The sequence below is a fragment of the Ahaetulla prasina genome, chromosome 5 (genome assembly GCF_028640845.1).
Source record: "Ahaetulla prasina isolate Xishuangbanna chromosome 5, ASM2864084v1, whole genome shotgun sequence".
Taxonomy (NCBI): domain Eukaryota; kingdom Metazoa; phylum Chordata; class Lepidosauria; order Squamata; family Colubridae; genus Ahaetulla; species Ahaetulla prasina.
The window spans coordinates 19881124-19894757 of record NC_080543.1 but is presented as its reverse complement, the minus strand read 5'-3'; the positions used below and the strand labels follow the sequence as shown (position 1 = coordinate 19894757).

The window sequence follows — 13634 nt, the reverse complement described above, 5'->3', positions numbered from 1 at the left end:
GTAGCTGAGGACATTCTTCATTTTCTTTTCTGACACGACTATAAGCTAGGAGCTGCGTGTTTATCTAAGCATTGCAAAGGGGTGTGTAGTCTACAGACGAAGGGTTTTAGAAGGACAGATTTTCAAGTTAGTTCCTATTCCAAATTAACAAAAGCAAATGTCACCCTGAACTAGGGTATTTTCAATATTAGTCATGCAATTGGTTGATAGTTTTGTTTTGTTGATAGTTCTTGTTAAATTTTCCAGTGATTTAATACTTTCTTCCAGTAAAGTTAATGCCCCTCTTTATAAATCAAGAGACCACAGGGTTCAGAATATGACCAACATGAATGCAAAATTATTTAATATGACCACCGTAAAAAAAAAAAGACCTTGAAACAGAAAAATATTTAATATTAACATCTCCCTTTAGCTAAACTGGATCATTTTATTATTTGGGCATAACGATTTCTTTTATACTTTTTTGTACAAGTAGTCCTCGACTTACAAATAATTCATTTAGTGATCTTTCAAAGTTACAATGGCACTGAAAAAAGACCATACTTCAGAGTTACAACTGTCGCAGTACTCCCCCCATGGTCACATGAACAAAATTTAGACACTTGGCAACTGACCTGTTTTAGACTAGAGACAGATGATGTCAAATCCCTCCCCGTTGAGAAAGGGCTGTTCCTTCTTAACAGAGGGGGCTATGACATTGTCTATCTCTAGTCTTCAACCGTCTTTTCAGCAGTTCCAAGAAGGCTCCGGACACATTTCACTACACTGGTGATCTAGGGGTGGGCTTCAAAAAATTTAGCAAGGGGTCTCTGCCCAGTTGCTGGGTGGGCATGGCCATAGTGGTTGTGGCCTAGTCAGCCTCCTGCACCATGGCGGGGGGTGGTGTATTTTTGCCCTCCCTGGGCTCCTGAGGCTTTCCTCGAGCCGCCAGGAAAGTGAAAATAACCTCCCTAGGCTCTAGAGGCCCTCTGGAGGCTGGAAATGGGCCTGTTTCCGGCCTTCCCGAACTTCCGGTAGGCCTGTTTTTCACCCTCCCTGAGCCTCTGTATGTGCCCTGCACTTACCTACATCAAAAATGGGCAGCGTGGGGGCTTCTGGGAGGGGAGGGGTGGGCGGGACCAGCCAGGAATGGGATTTGGGGATTTTCCAAACTGCACAGAATCTTAGCTAGAGGTTCTCCCGAATCCCTGCAAACCCCCAGCAGCCCACCCCTGCGGTGATCCTGATGACACAGATAAACCTCCAGGTGGCCTTAACAACACTATTAAAAGAATACAAATGACCAGCTCTCTGCAAGGAGTTTAAATCCTTCCATTCCCCATTATTATTGAGTCAGAGCTGAAGAAGCTTCTTGGGTGAGAAGCAAAACGTCTTCAAAGAAAAACAGTGGCCTCTTGAAAAACACACCTTTGGGATAGCCATGACCTGGATGATTGAGAATCTGAATCTGAGACGTTTAGTTGCAAATCATTTTTTTCCAGTGCTGTTGTGACTTTGAACAATTGCTAAACAAGTAAGTCAAAGATTACCTGAACTAACCAGGTCCAAACTTATTTCCTAAATCAGCTACGGTTAATTATGTGCTATCACACTTAACAGAACAGTCACTTCAAGGCAAAACAGAGATACATCAGCCAGTTAATTCTAGCCATCTCCTGGCTATATCACATGACACTATACTCAATTATGCTCCAAGGTATGAATACAAAAGGCCCTTTACATGACTCTATGATAAAAGTTGGCCCAATTACTAAGATTTGTCAAATATAGAAGTATATCCGTAATCTAGTCATACGATTATAATATTTTAGTTTTTATATTTCATATTTTGTGTTCTTATCTCTTTTTATCAAAACGTGATGTGAAGGTGCCGTACGATAAATATAATATGCTGTCACAAACACTGTTGGGATGATTCTCATAATGCTATTGCAATATACGCAAAGTTCTGCAACCCTACAACAATATTATGTGTATTATACAATATATTACATATAAACAATGAATTATAGAACCTTGTCTTCGCTGAAAATAGGTGGATAAGCTTTGAAAAAGAAAAGTTGGTTTTCATTTTATAGAGCATACGCACAAAATTGCGATTTTTTAAAGAATTATTTGTTTTATTTGTTTTCAGTTTTTAAAAATTACTAATTGTTGGTAGCCTGCCCTTCTTATGTTGGTCAAGGACTATAATAAAAGATTTGATTTGGGAAGGCTGGGAACCCAATAGGTTTAGCCTTAGGAAATGAGGAATATTAAGATAGTAAATAATTGGAAACAAATATTTTGAGACAGAAATGCATTTGTAGGTATCCAGGCTAGACGAACAATAAACACACTGCATGAATGATGGGTTTAATAATCCAAAACTTTAAAAACAGTGGATTTTCTGCTCTGTTGCTCAATTAATGCAGCAACCTTTCCTGATACATCCTGTGCAAAATAAGTTTTTCTAAATAGCATTAAGCCCCCTCTCCAATCCAAAAGTTTTTTTTTTAATTGCATGTAACTCTTCCACAGCTATTAATGTACAAGCTGTAAGGATTTAAATATAATGTACAACTCACAGCTAAAGTATGTGTGTGTGCTTCATGACGCAATGAAGACCACCCAGAAGCTTCAACTGATCCAGAATACAAAATTTGGGATGCCCTGCAGTTTGTTTGTCTTATCACTGCTGCAGGAGCTACATAAGCTCCTGCTTCTATATGAGTGCAGTTCAAGGTTCCACTTATCAGCCTTAAAAGCCCTACATGGCAGAAGGTCATTTGAGGGCGGAAATCAAATAATTTCGGTGTCTTCACCTGTCATCTGCCAGGACCTAGGAGTCGCACCTGCCTTGAGACACCCTCCCCTAAATATGGAGGGTCTCCCCAACCTGACCTTCTGGAAGTCCATTGAGACCTGACTCTTTCCCTACATTTGGGTCAGGATGGGAGTTGAGCCCAGCAGTTTTTTATTTAATAGCAATATTAAATAAATAAATAAATAGGAAATGTTGCCTGTGAATGTAGAAACAGGACGCCCTTCGAAGCAGCTACACAATCGTTCTAAAAGATGTGGCATATTTCATGCCTCCATTGAGAGTATTTTGCTCATGCTAGCGTACTTTGCAAAACCATTTTACTCTGAATGCGCAAAGCACCACCTTGATAGCTTTGTTTAAGCTTGCCAGCCAAGCTTACATTTCTTAAAGTACTTGGATTGCTTGAGAATATACACCAATTGTTGTCTTCGAATATGATTATAAATTAAAACCAAAAACACCCCCCCCAGTCATTATTTTAAGTTGCCTGTCACTTTATGGGTGTAATTTCGCTCATATTAGGGTTTTATTAGCATTAGGATGTGTTTTAATGTTAAAAATATAAATATTTAAAAAATAAAACAAACACATTGTTAAGCGCAAAGTATATATTTATATCATGTAAAACAAAAAAAAGCAGTGAAAAATGTATTACATAAAAGAAAATAATGTAACAGAATTTACTACGGTAACTAACATAGGCATGCTCTTACACTTAAAGAAAATATAACATTTATAACTATATATATTTGAGAGCTGTGTTTCAGAGTTCTCTAATAGAAAACGTTTTAAAATATAGAAGTTTTTCACCCAAAGGAAAAAGTGTCACTTTAGACAAACGTACAAATCCATCTCTTGTATAAAAAGTCACTCCCCTCCCCCCCCATGATTGCAAGTGAAGTCATTTTAATATGGATTTTCCATATGTGCAAAAGATAGGGTACCATTAATTGCTCTTTAACCTTGCATTGTTTGAGCTCCAACACTGATTGGTACAACTGTGAATCCACATGATTTATCGAAACAGTATATTTTTTTTTCAAAGCATGTTGCCAAACATACACAAGAATTCATAAGCTTTCATTGCATTTTGAACACACTGTACTTAAAAAAATATCTAGAAGCCATAAAGTTAGGACAGTAAATCTGTTTAAATATATACACCAGTCAATACAAAAAACTACCTATAACACTTTTTTTCTTTTGCATTTCAATACCCTAAAAAGAGTAAGCCACTTTGTCAAATGACAGATTTGAATAAAAAAAATGTGTAATAGCATCTAGTTTGTTTTTCTTCTGCCAACAGTACAGAGTGATTGCTAAGGCACGTTTCCCACCTAATGAACAGGCTTAAAGAGTAACTAGAGTTTAAGAACTGTACAGAAGGCTTAGTGTCAAGAGAAATTCAAGGAGAGTTTTAGGTAAGTACTTCTCTAGCAGTGCTACTCAAATATAGTTTGAGCTGTGTAGTGTAGTGTACAAGATGGAAAAATTGGGGGGGAAATGTACCAACTTTAAAGCTGTAACCAAGTAAAGCAACCAAGAACGATTACTGGGTACAGGAATTCAGAAGTTCCTATTTGATATTCAAACAGGGGTACATGGTCCTCCCATGTATGGAAAGAAACCAAATGCAAGACATCAGAATTTCTCACCCTTTCTCCTGTTTGGAACACTATTTGAATCAGTTTGTAGTTAAGTTTCAGTTGGCTTTCAAGTATTTCTTGGAAAGGGTGGGGAAGTAAAAAAACAGAGGAATCCTCTTAATGGGATTGAGAATCTGCTCATATGATCCCATTCCCCTGTTCATCGACTTGGAGGTTGATATGGCATCGCAGAAGAAAAATAATTTATTAAGCTGTGGCTTATTGGCATACACAAAACTTAAAGGCTGCAACTGTTTAACTTCATTCTCATGTCAACTAAAAAGGGACACATGGCTGAAACCCAGCATTACACTTCTTGACTTCTCTTCCATGTACCCACAAAATCTTTCCCAAAAGAGCCAATCTCTTTAGAGCAGATTTGGAGGGTGAATAGGTGGTGCCCAAGGGAGAGGCCATTTCCTGCTTCACAAGACATCAAATGGAAATAACTTTTACCAACTTCAGCAAAGAACTGGACTCCGTCCAATTTTGTTTTTATTAAAGCGTGTCCTAATCCAGGGGTGTCAAACATGATTTCATTGCGGGCCACACCAGGATTGTGTTTGACTTCAGGGGGCCGGGGTGGGCATGGCCAACTCAATGTCACTCGTATTGGGGGCGCCTGTGGCGGCTTAAGCACTGTGCCAGAGAAAAAGGGCTCCCAAGGTCTGTTTTTGCTGGCAGAGGCACCGCGGGCTAGATCTAAGCACCCCGCAGGGCGGATTCGGCCCCCGGGCCCTGAGTTTGACACCCCAGTCCTAGTGTGAAAATTATATACTGAATTTCAGGTTTAAACTTTTCTTGATGGTTAATATTATAAAATCTTGCAATAAAGGCAACAGATGAATGGGAATGTTGACAGACCTACAAGGCACTTATCTGTGCCAATGCATTTAAAGGAAAAAGAAAAAGGCATCATAGCTTATATTTCAACATGGGCATTTTGTTCATTTAAAATACTCTTCAGAATATCACGATTGCTACAGACAACTTTGAGAATAATCCATTCCTGCTAAAAGTAAAGTTATAGATATATACTCACTCTTTGACTTCAGTGCTAATCACTACAACTAAAATACATGGCCAACTACATGCTCGTTTTGCTATCTATCACATATCTTTACAGTCTTCTAAGTGTACAATGGACCTATTTTTCAGTATGCTTTTAATATAGTTTAACTTTTGTGTTCCCATTGCTAATATTGTAAACTCACCTGACAGTGCAGACAGTATCATGAAACTATGTACAGGAAAGCATCATTTTCTTTTCAATGGGGACACTTGATTCTCAAGGCAACAATTTCATCAAAATTAAAAAGCTCTCTGAACAATGACAAAAACTGTCCTTTGATTAAAAACTCAGGGTAAGGTTTACTGTGCTCAAAGCTCAGGCTAAAAGCCAGACAGTTGGCCATTCTTAAATTTATTTTAAATGTTAAAAACTTTAAAAACTCCTTCCAGAATATGTGAGACTAATGTCGGCATAAGTACATTTAGGTAAAGAATTCTGCAAGAAGAGGAAGTTTCCTTGAATTCTGGATACAGGGGTGAAACTTAAGCTAATGGCTCTTTAATCTAATGAATACATTCAAGATTATCTTTTTAAAAGCTGTAAGTAAAACATAGAACTACTGATATTAACTGGCTATACTAGCTTAGTATTAAAAAAAAACCCATTCAGACTTAAATAAGACTAGGTGGTCAGGAAATTTAGATTTCACTATTTAAAAATATTAAAACAGAAACAACAAATACATACAACAGAACCAGAAAAAGTTCCTTTTCTAATCTACTGCTATAATTAAAAATAGATCTAAAATCTGGAAAACAAGCTAAAGAGGCAACAATCACGACCCATGTTTTTGTATAAACGGGATTCTTTATGATGTTGTAAAATGTGAGCAAACTAACTGAGGAAATTAAGAAGCTGCCAGTGGGCACAATCCAACAGCCGTCCTTGGCATATGTCTATTTTGTTCAATATAGATCAAGCAGCATGAAGAACTGTATCCAACTCTAAAATGTCTGATGATTTGTGCCCAACAATAAAACATTTTATGCTTTATTTGTAAATTGGTATGCACTCCCTCCCCCCAAATCCTACACCCTATCAGATACGTCATTTTTGGCTTGCTGGGCCAGTTAAGGGTTATTTTGTTTTTTGCCAACACACAAAAACTGAAGCTCCCCAACATCCTTAGTCAAAGAAAGGACAAGCAAACAGAAAGCAGGGCAAAAGGAATGGTAGACATAACCCAGAAATACAGCTGTCTCCGTCTCTTTCTTTCTTTCTCTCCCTCTCTCTCTCTCCCCCAACTTTCCCAACCTCTCCCTGTCCATTACCACCATGCTGAACAGTAGTTGCAACAGAAAAAAAACAACAACAGAATTCTTCAGAGTCAATGTGAAAGAGGTCAGCGATATAACAGCAGCGATTGGACAAAAAAAAAAAGAACAAAACATTGGATCAACAAAATCTGAAGTATTTTGTTCAGTAAAATGTTTTCCTCTCTGATCATAAGCCAAGATGCCTTTATGATACCGTTTTCAACAAAGGTACATGTCTTATCTCCTTAGATCCTTCAAAGATTTCAAATTCCATCTCCCTGAGGCCCCTATAACCAGGTAAGAAAGCTTTCTTTATCTAGCTTGGTGGCTGCCAGCACAGATTCCATGTCATTAAGGATATCGGAGCTCAAAGCTTCTTGTAGGCTTGGCATCAGTTCCTCTCCTTCTATATTCATTGCATCGCCTTCCAGTGTTCCAAGGTCCACATTAGTCCCCGGAATGGCTTCAAGGTAGTCTGGAAAACGGTTCTGATGGGAGGGGATGGAGCTTTGGTTGATAGTGTCACCTAGGTGTCACAATGAATGCAAAGCAGGGCATTAAGCACATATATTTAAGTGGCTCTTAATACTGGTCATTTGAAGCCATCCCCACTCTATGGAGCAAGGGGCTCCAACCTTTGCAAATTTAAGACTTGTGGACTTCAACTCCCAGAGTTCCTCAGCCAGCGGATGCTGGCTGAAGTATTCTGGGAGTTGAAGTCCACAAGTCATAAAGTTGCCAAGGTTGGAGACCCCTGCTATGGAGCATCAGCACAACATCTTATATCAGGGGTAGTCAACCTTTTTATACCTACCGCCCACTTTTGTATCTCTGTTAGTAGTAAAATTTTCTAACCGCCCACCGGTTCCACAGTAATGCGCCATGTATCGTCGTCTGTGCATGCCTCTCGCGCATCGTGGATTAGGTTTGGGGGGGGCGCCAGCTACCAGCTCTGCTTTTCTGTTACAGCTGGGGGGTGTGGGGGGAGATGCGCGAGCTATTCTGGGATGAGGCTCTTTTGCTTGTGGTCACACTATCGCGCCATTTAGTTTCACTAAACTTATGCATGGGTGATACAAATAGTATATTTTCAGAAATTTAAATTGTCACAGGAAACCTAATGAAAATGTTTTTAAATAATGCTATGAATTTTTTTTAAAAAGTCAATTAAATTTTTAAAAAAAGGAAAGTGCTTCAGTATCGGACAAAACCACTACCGCCCACCATGAAAGTTGGAACGCCCACTAGTGGTTGGTAGGGACCAGGTTGACTACCACTGTCTTAAATCATGGAGACCCCCTACTAGAACTCTTTTGAAGAAAGGAAGGCATCAATTGATAGCAAGAACAACTGCCAATCCAGTCTGAGGTAACTTGCAACAACTGTTGTTCAAGGAAGAGAAAATCAAAGCCAGGTTTCTCTTCTGAAACTTCCAGAAGACCACAATAAAAGGTCCATCTGCCTTAAAAAGGAGGGTTATCAATTTAAAACCCCTGCTCCCCCCCCCCGCCCCATCCTTTTCTTTTTAGCATGATGTTGTTTAGGTAAAACAGGAATTGTCTTATGGCTGATCTTGTAGGACATCCTGGAAGTATTTTCAAGATTAAGGTTAAAAATAAAAAAAATAAAAAATATTTTATAAATAATATAAAAGGATTAAACAAACAACGCTATAAACTGCATGATTGCAGTCAGAATAATTTTTAATGGTGCTTGTTATCAATCTGAAGGGAAACATGGAACTTTAAAAACTGAAACCACGGGGCCAGGCTGCAGAACTTCTGCAACAGTAAATTAGGAAATGGTTCAGATTTGCAGCTCAAAAATATCCGGACCATTTTAAACTAAAGACATCATCATCATCATGAACTTTTCAGATTCGTATTTGAGTGCATAATTGAAGAAGACATAATATTGTTGTCAAAATCACTAGAAATCCCCCATTTACAAACAATAAGATTCGGACAGAACGCTGTGAGACGTATAGTTGAATTCCTTGTTCTCTAATGTCAAGTGTAACTTTCTGTCTCCTAACAATTCCACTGTCTCACTAGTATCTATTCTACTGCAACCACCCCCCCTCCACTCCATCTTACTGCTAGTTAAACAAGGTACAAGAAGAACTGGAAGGAAATGACCCTCACCTGTATCCATTTCATCAACACTATTAAGGAAGTCATCCGGAGTTCTAGGAACACTGTAGCTGCTCATGCTGAGGCCACTGTCTGTGCTCTCATCTCTGGAGTGGTATGTGCCACTGCAAGGGAAATGTTATGTTAATTTAAGTTACTGATGGAAAGAACAGCCAGCATTTATCATCACAAGGGTTCATTTTCGCAGTCAGGGTTGAATGATGTTCTCCTCGTAAAATCACATTAAAACAAGTCTGTGAAAGAGAATTCTGCAGGTCTTCAATTCCCACAATGCAACATACAGTACAGCATGTGGCATCTATTCCCAGCACAATAAATTTCGTCCACAACCTTGACTAATCTTTGCTGCCACCACATAACTTCTCGAATGCTATGATGCTGCAATCTTCTAAAATGGTAAGTAAGTCTGTGTGACTCTCAATAAAATAATAATAATAATAAATTCACAGGAGTTACTAATGACAGAGTTCCGTCAGGGCAACATTTCTTTGAAAAAGTTGGCAATGCCTTCTAATTTGCTCATGTGTTCTTGAGAATTCTAATCTAAATATGTTTCTAATTTGTATTTGCTGTCTGTAACCTGTTTTGAGTCAGCTGACTGAAGCAGTATCAAATTTGGATAAATAAACTGCAATTTAGTTTACATACTATTATGCTACTGACTGCCCCACTGCAGTTCCTTTAGTGATGGTTCAAAGTTACAACAGCACTGAAAACGTGACTTATGACTCTGTTTCACACTTGCAACCGCTGCAGGATCCCCGTAATCACATGATCAAAATTCAGATGCTTAGCAACTGGTTCATACTTATGATGGTTGCAGTGTCCTGGGATCACGTGATCCCCTTTTGTGACCTTCTGACAAGCAAGGTCTATGGGGAAGCCAGATTCACGTGACAAGCAAGTTGAGTTGCTGTGGTGCAGTGGTTAGAATGCAGTACTGCAAGCTGCTTCTGCTGGCTGCCGGCTGCCTGCAATTTGGCAGTTCAAATCTCACCAGGCTCAAGGTTGATTCAGCCTTCCATCCTTCCAAGGTCATTAAAATGTGTACCCAGATTGTTGGGGGCAATAGGCTGACTCTGTAACTGCTTAGAGGGCTGTAAAGCACTGTATATAAGTCTAAGTGCTATTCCTATTGCTATTAAATAACTGCAAGAAAGGTTGTAAAATGGGGTAAAATACACTTAACAAATGTCTCGCTTAGCAAAAAAAAATTTTGGGCTCATTTGTGGTTGTAATTAGAGGTCTGCCTGTATTTTAAAAATGCACTTGTTCCATAATGGCTGACATTTGAACTATAACATACAAAGACATATAGCATTCACAAGGGCTCCAAATATATTCAGAATTTAGCTATGGTAGTCCCTATCCTTGTATTTAGAATTTTGTAGGACTGTCATTGAGAAAATTCTGAAAATACTATTTATATGATAGTAGGGCAAGGAGGAATGCCCTTCAGAAATGGCAAATTTTATTAAAAAGCAGTAATTTTCTTCTGTTGGTTGACTTATGTTTGAAAAATAAGTCTCCAGTCCTTGAATGAAACAATATCCAAGTAACCAACAATGGCCATCATTTCTTTTCAGTTGTTTGTGTGTATCGATGTCCCATTTTTAACCTTAACTATTCAATATTTAGAAGCATTAAAACACAGGACCCTGTTAACTAGTAACCTTAACTATTCAATATTTAGAAGCATTAAAACACAGGACCCTGTTAACTAGTAACTAGAGGCTGCATAAATTAACACCAGAAAAAAACATCCTGCTTGCCTTGAAATATGATATGCTAAATCCTATCACCATTTCCTGTGTGTCAGTGCTGTAAAGAATAAAATTAAAACCAGGAATACTGCAAACTCCTTTAAGAGAGCCCCACAGCAAGTTCAGTACTAGCTTTTGAAAAGGTTTTCTGAGTCGCTGTGCACCAATTGATTTGTGCCTGGGAGAACACATCAGGACTTTGAAGACAAATCTTTCCTACAAGTCTGAACAATTGACTTCCACAGATCTTAATCTTCAGCTTTTGGGAGGGAGGGGGAAATGCAAAAATGAACTGGATTTGCCCTGTAAGAAAAGATCCTTTTACAGTTGTGGTTCTTGGAACAGACCAAAGTCTCAAACAGAGGATTACAGAAACCAAACAGAATTTGAAAAATCATTAGCTTTGGTGAAATGAAACCACTGGTAGCTACTGCCACTAACCTGTTAAGAAAGGGATCTGAGCTATTTGTGGTCATTGTTCTGAGTTCTTGAGACATTCCGGGAGAGGATACTCGATTCTGGGTGCCATCTTGTTCCATACTGGGAAGCTGACTACGGAGAGCCAATTCCTGCCAATTAAGAAATGACTGTATTCATAACTCACATTCAAGGTTCAATGCTCAACTGCAACACTGGAGGAAGACACTATTTGTTTGGTGCTAAGCTACGTGATTTCAAAAGTTAGGACAAGTCTCTTACCAGTCATCAGTAATTGCTAAGGTACTCATGGCATTTTATAGGCTACCTCCAACATCAGTCACATAGGTATGCCCCTGAATATCAGCTGTTGGGGAAATTCACTCCATAAGATACACGCCCCCCACCCAAAAGTGGGGGGAAACGATACTGGTCTTTTGATGAATAGCAGCTGGGCCTTCTATCGGGCGTCGGGGTCCTTTTACAGTGCTGAACCCCACCTCTTCTATCTTTGTCATTGCCTGCCTCTTCTGTCTCCTTTCCACAATGCAGGAGTCAATAGGCAAAGCTGGCTTGTGAGAGGACACCTATCTATGGTCCTCTAAGGCTCTGTCTGATTTTTTTTTCTTTTTTTCCTCCTCTAAAACTAGGTGTGTCTCATGGTCAGGTGCGTCTTATAGTGAGAAAAATACAGTAAGTGGGAAAGTTCTAATGTAAAGAACTCATCTCCTACTTCTAAATTTCCCAAGAGGCATCTGGTTGGCAGGTGTGAGAACAGAAGGATGAACTAAGTAAGTCTTTGATCAGAACTCATTGTGTTATTACTCAACTCTCATCCATTTACCTCACTTTCTTACCATCTGGATTCCTTTTTTGTACATACACACTCCTTATATCATGGTACAGTGACAAGTAATTTGAGAAACAACTTAAATGGTGGAGCTGGAGAAAATAAATAAATAAATCGAGGCAGGGAAAGAACCTGAGACATAACAAGAGGGATGGGCAAGTCAAAGACAATGTGAATGGGAATGACACAAGAGATATTTCAAATTCTTCTGAAGTTAAAAAGGGATTTGCTTTGCTAGTTTAAGAGACGGGAAGGGCCAGTTTGAACGATGGGAAGGGCCTTGAAAGTTTGCCAAAGTTCTGCCACCAGAAACATAGGAAGTTACCCGGTAGTGTCAGCAACTTTAGAAATGGGGACATGCACCAACAGGTTTAATGGGGATAGTGAGACACCATCCTTCAATGGCTCCTCAAATATTACTCACCTTCATTCTTAATAAACATTAACATGGCTTTTAACTTACACAATACCAAGAAGGAAAAGTAATTCATAATTGCCCACTATGTTCAACAAGATCCTCGTGAAATTAATGTTTGTAGAATAAAAGATAACCCTGGATAGAAACAAAACACGCGGACCGTTCTGTTTTAAAGGCAGATGAATAAAAAAAGCACTGTAATATGATTTCTTAATCACGGAATTAACATATAGTATATAATCTAACACAAGGCTTTGAAACTTGATCTTTTAATTCATAAATCAAAAGGATACTAAAAGGATTCAGGTTTTAGTTAATGTTTGAATACGAAGTCTGGAAAAAATTCTGCCTGGAAATTATTATTTCCCTATTACTTAAAAAAACAAAAACAAAGTCAAACATTTCTAATTGGCATTAAGAAAATTAAGATTTAACACTTCGTTGTACATAATTTTTAACACTTGACTTTATAAATCAAGTTAAAATAATCTATCAAATCCATACAGGAGCTACTGTAAAGATGAATTTAGTCTTTTGAATACTGTCCAATTACACTTTAAATGCTATTTTTTGAGAGTCAGAAATTCTTTTTTTTTTTTTTTTTGTTAATCTTGAAATATGTAATAACATTCTTTTAACATTTTGTTCTTGAAGTGTGAAAATTTTGTATTTTATAGTGATGTTTTATAGGATCAAATCCAAAGATTTCAAAAAAGATTAGTTATTAAATCAGCAAATATTTGGCAGTGACAAATACTGCAATAAGGTTATGCTGGAGAGCGGTGTAGTATCAGTTGTGGAGTACAAATATAATTCCAAATCCATCTATTAATAATTTAATTATTAAATAATTTATATGTGTTTGTGACAATTGTTTATAGATCATACCCCATATTCATTTATTTGCTTGTAAATGCCATTAAGCCTTCTAATATAGGTTCCCCCATATGTATGCTTTTAATTTAAGTAATTTTTTCATTCCACTAAAGTTGTCAGAGTGACTTCAGAAGTTAATACTTCCTTCTTCACAATATCCTACAAAAAGATTTTGATTCGTAGTGTTCCAGTGTTCTTTTTCAATATAGTACAGTTTGCTGAATAGAAACTTTCTGGTTGGTTTCAAATAACATGCTAAGTTACAAATCATGCTTTATATACCTTAGTGTCTACATTTACACAATGTTCTTGGTCAAAAACAAAGTAACCTCAGAATGGCTTAGTGCAATGTATAAATGCAGACAATAACTTCTGTT

The 13634-nt window shown here is 38.0% G+C and overlaps 1 protein-coding gene across 8 annotated transcripts in view; it reads right to left on the bottom strand.

Moving 5' to 3' along the window:
- Positions 1-3396: 3396 nt before the first annotated feature.
- The window catches only part of YAP1 (Yes1 associated transcriptional regulator), an 87221-nt gene continuing 76983 nt past the window's right edge, over positions 3397-13634 (bottom strand). For all 8 annotated transcript variants that reach the window (XM_058184842.1, XM_058184843.1, XM_058184840.1 and 5 more), the window contains 3 exons: positions 11138-11265; positions 8925-9037; positions 3397-7306 (listed from right to left, as the gene is read on the bottom strand). In XM_058184842.1, the coding sequence (XP_058040825.1) occupies positions 7068-7306; positions 8925-9037; positions 11138-11265 (480 nt within the window). In that variant the 3' untranslated portion in view covers positions 3397-7067. The remainder of the gene's footprint in view (positions 7307-8924; positions 9038-11137; positions 11266-13634) is intronic.